A 1,602-nucleotide genomic window follows, 5' to 3' on the forward strand; every position below is an offset into this window, starting at 1 on the left:
GATTCAAGAATCACTAGCCTACTATGAGGAAGCCTTGGGTCAGATGGTGAACAAGGACAAAACTACTTTGTTTTTCAGTAAGAACACAGATGTGCAAACGCAAGAAGCAATAAAAAATTCTCTTAGTGTTCCCACAATCCAACACTATGAGAAATATTTGGGCTTACCCTCTTTTATTGGTAGGAATAAGAAAGCTTGTTTTACACTAATCAAAGAAAGGGTTTGGGCCAAGATGCAAGGTTGGAAGGAGAAGTTGCTCTCACAAGCCGGGAAGGAGATCATGATTAAGTCTATTGTTTAATCTATCCCCATTTATTCCATAAGTGTGTTCAAGCTACCAATGGGTTTATGTAAGGATATTGAAGCCGTGATCCACAAGTTTTGGTGGGGCCAAGGTGAAAATAGGAAGATTCATTGGATTAATTGGAGTACCTTGTGTGAATTGAAATCTGTGGGAGGAATGGGCTTCCGGGATGTCCAGAGATTTAATAGTGCCATGCTGGCTAAGCTAGTATGGCATCTTTTCCATCAAAGAGACACTTCGACGTTTCGAGTTTTTAGTGCCAAATACTTTCCCAATGGCAACATTTCAGATACTTCTGTCCACCCTAAGTGCTCCTATGCTTGGAGGAGTGTTTTGCAAGCATGTGAAGTCATCCACAAAGGGGCTGTTTGGCGAGTGGGTAATGCTCATTCGATTGATATTTGGAATCATAGGTGGTTGTCTGAATCTACTCCTAGACTGATTGTGTCTCCTAGACCCGATGCCAATCTTAATAAGGTCAATGATCTGCTTCTCCCTAATTCTAGACAATGGAATCTGGATCTCATAGATGATGGGTTCTATCCTTAGGAAGCGGATGTGATTAAAGGGATTTATGTTAGTGAAGTTAGAAATGAAGATACTCTTATATGGCCCTTAACTCCAAATGGAGAGTATTTTTTCCGAAGCACCTATCAAATGTTGTCAAGCGCTATAACGCAGTCCACTCCAAGTTTGTCCTCTTCAAAGGGCTTCAATGGGGTGTGGAAAAGGATTTGGAAAATCTGTGCACCAAGCCGAGTTCAACATTTCATGTGGAGAGCAATAAAGGATTCGCTACCAATGAAGCAAAATCTGAAACGATGACATGTAGTAGGGGATGCTCTTTGCCTTCTCTGTGATGACACTTAGGAAACAATCCTACATAGCCTGTGGTATTGCGAGCAAGCCCAAGTAGTGTAGCGATCAATAAGGAGCTTTGCGCCACTGTATGAAAAGCATCACCGTACCTTCATGGACCTATTTGAAGGTGTATTGTTGTAGAATTCAAGCTTCCATACTGCATGGTTTGCTACCATTGCATGGTGTTTATGGCAGCAATGAAACCGATTAAGGGAGCACCAACCCACGTGGCTGCTATTGGAAGTTGGTCGACGAGCATGAGCCCTGGTGGAAGAATTTTTTGAAGCACAAAAATAGGCCTCGATACCGCCTTTTAGTCACCCCCCCCCCCCCTAGCTCGGTGGACCTCACCACCGAAGACCCTATATAAGGCTAACTTCGATGCAACTGTGTTTGAGCATTTGGGAATGACTGGTCTAGGAGTGGTCTTTCGGGAT

General features: G+C 43.1%; 1 protein-coding gene across 1 annotated transcript; it reads left to right on the forward strand.

The window, feature by feature from the left end:
- The first annotated feature begins 340 nt into the window (after positions 1-340).
- LOC126701025 (uncharacterized mitochondrial protein AtMg00310-like) lies at positions 341-853 on the forward strand. Its single transcript, XM_050399172.1, has one exon. It carries the CDS (start codon positions 341-343, stop codon positions 851-853), a length of 513 nt encoding a protein of 170 aa, XP_050255129.1.
- The last annotated feature ends 749 nt before the right edge of the window (positions 854-1,602 follow it).

Source organism: Quercus robur, chromosome 9 (assembly GCF_932294415.1).
Source record: "Quercus robur chromosome 9, dhQueRobu3.1, whole genome shotgun sequence".
Lineage (NCBI taxonomy): Eukaryota > Viridiplantae > Streptophyta > Magnoliopsida > Fagales > Fagaceae > Quercus > Quercus robur.

What these genes read in the sequence shown, in the direction of transcription:
- LOC126701025 (XM_050399172.1), top strand. Translation starts at nt 341, where the DNA reads ATGGGTTTATGTAAGGATATTGAAGCCGTGATCCACAAGTTTTGGTGG.